Source organism: Echinococcus granulosus (genome assembly GCF_000524195.1).
Source record: "Echinococcus granulosus chromosome Unknown EG_S00288, whole genome shotgun sequence".
NCBI classification, from domain to species: Eukaryota; Metazoa; Platyhelminthes; class Cestoda; order Cyclophyllidea; family Taeniidae; genus Echinococcus; species Echinococcus granulosus.
Genome location: NW_020170668.1, coordinates 18,421 through 20,673, shown reverse-complemented (window position 1 = coordinate 20,673; position 2,253 = coordinate 18,421). Strand labels below are relative to the sequence as shown.

At 41.8% G+C, this 2,253-nt stretch overlaps 1 protein-coding gene across 1 annotated transcript in view; it reads left to right on the top strand. All coding sequences in view use genetic code 11, as the record gives it.

The window, feature by feature from the left end:
- The window catches only part of EGR_10866 (hypothetical protein), a gene marked incomplete at both ends in the record, with an annotated part of 10,060 nt that overhangs the window by 510 nt on the left and 7,297 nt on the right, over positions 1 to 2,253 (top strand). The window contains 2 exons of the mRNA XM_024500115.1: positions 546 to 581; positions 1,685 to 1,727. Coding sequence (XP_024345470.1) covers positions 546 to 581; positions 1,685 to 1,727 — 79 coding nt within the window. The remainder of the gene's footprint in view (positions 1 to 545; positions 582 to 1,684; positions 1,728 to 2,253) is intronic.

Here is a 2,253-nt window from a genome sequence, read left to right as displayed (position 1 = left end):
ACACTGGTTAAGCGTTGCCTTGAGTTCTTTTTTGATTCTCGTAGGTCCTTTGTGGGCACTTGTGCAACAGTTTCTCTTTCGCCAAAATGGCTTCCTTTTTCTTCACTTTTTTTCATTTACCCGTAAAACTATCTGCAACCCAGCTGAAGGCGCAGTGGTTCATGTAGAGAACAACGTGCCTTCAAGCAAAGCCAGTCCTTCTGGACTGGTTTGTTGACACCTAACTCGCAAGCAGAGGTAAAGAAACGGGGAATTAACCAAAGTCGCAATCCTTAACGTCCTCTTAGAGGTTTTATTTTGAATACGACGTGAATACACTCCACTTGTTGCATACTTGATCATATATATATCAATTTATCTCCCCTATTTTCCCCTCATCTTCATTTCTGGGCTTCCGTTTTAAGGTAGTATTTCAACTGAGCAGCATACTTGATTCTACTGTTCCACTGGGCCACAATTAGAGGCAACTCTGCCAACTTCTCAAAGGCGGAATGCGCGCAAATTGTGGCTTTTGTCGAATAACTTTATAATCTTCACACTTACAGGTGGCGAGTTGGCATCGAGTCTGGTGAATGTGCTAGGTGAGAGGCCACGCTAATTGAAACACCAGAGACGGACACCCAAAGACTGCTCAAATTTCTCAGGTCAGTCCATGCACTGGGAGTGGGTTTCCCTTTTTCTGAGGTTGATGGCAGTTGGTACAGGTACTAGAACTTAATAGGATCGAAAAGGAGAATTAGTTGTATGGTGCATTGCGATTGTCAGTCCATGAATGGAGTCTGAGGTTTCGGAAGAACATAATATTATGTGACAGAAGTACTATTTTGCACGTATAGTTAACCACACAGACTCTCCAGTCCTCTTTGGCCCCCATTTCTACCAGGCCTGCAGTCCCTCAGCACGTCTGTGGGTGGCAAATGCCTCCGCTTCTGAACTAGGGTACCATTTTACTACTTGAAAGGAGACTCAAGGCGGAAAATGAAGACCTTTTCTTCGGATCAACAGAAATTCTTAGCCCTTAAATATCAGTAAAGTGATAACGGAATTGGCTTTTTGCTCTATAAATTGTGCAGTGAGGTTTTTTTGGACTGAATTAGTAGTAGACCCCTAAAGAATTATCGGCAAAAAAGCGAACGGAGGCAGGCATGGTGTGGCCATCCCGATAGTGTTGGAAATAAGTCCTCCCTTATCCTTCTTTCCTTTAAAAGCTGTACAGCCTTGCAGAAGTTACTAGCTTAGTTTGAATGGTACTGCAGCCTGCCTACTTAGGTTTTTTCTTCTAATTGATATTTTAAATGCAAATTGGCAGTCCTTTTACGCGAAACCAACTATTACGAGCAAGCCTCTCATTAAGCTCAATCTAGCCTATTTGTTAGCCTAAATTAGGGCAGTTTTGGGCGAATTATGGAAAGTTAAGCAAGCACACCTTAGCTAAACAGATACATCAAGGATATGTTTCCTGTATGTAATGAGCACTTGTTCTAAATCGTTCTAGCCTCAGGATGGTAAGCCGTGGGTAAACACCTACAGAGCTGAAGTAATGTGATATTAGTAATGAAAACCTCTTTGAGATAGCAATTCTAAGCATCTAGAGGTTGTCTTTTGGCATTAACTTTAAGACAACTTGGTTTAGAGGTGGTTTTGATGTCAATGACACTTTCTATTTTGCAAACTGAAACATTAGGTTTTTAACCTTTGTGAAAGGTGGATTTGAAAAAAAATTTTCAGTGAGGAAGAACTGGTCAGAATAATGTGGCAAGGAGCTTACACTGCCTACTGTGAAGTTATGATTGTACAAGGCAACCTCATATTTCGTTCCAGAATGGGAGAATGAGAGGATAGTGCGTCGTTCCTGTCCTCTTCATGACACTTAATACACTTCAGCTATTGTTTATTGCCTCAAGGAGAGTTCGAGCTAAGCCGGGTCTACAAAGTTGAGATTGCACAGGGATGCACCTACAGCCACACTCATTCGTTGCGATAATGGGTGGACAATAGACACTGGTGGTTGGATGCATACATTAATGAGCGGATGTCTTGTGTATTTGGCACAATTTCAATCTGCCCTGATTCTTCCCATAAGAGTTGGTCCTTTTTACAGGGATCGAAACCACTGTGCACATATAGGGCATCAATGGACCTAGGGTCAAGAATGGTGATAAAAAAATTTTTCAATTTAGTACTTCGAGACAAAACAGTGACTCAGCGTTAGTTCTTAGGGACTTTCTAGGGTACCAAGTAGCAGTATTCAAA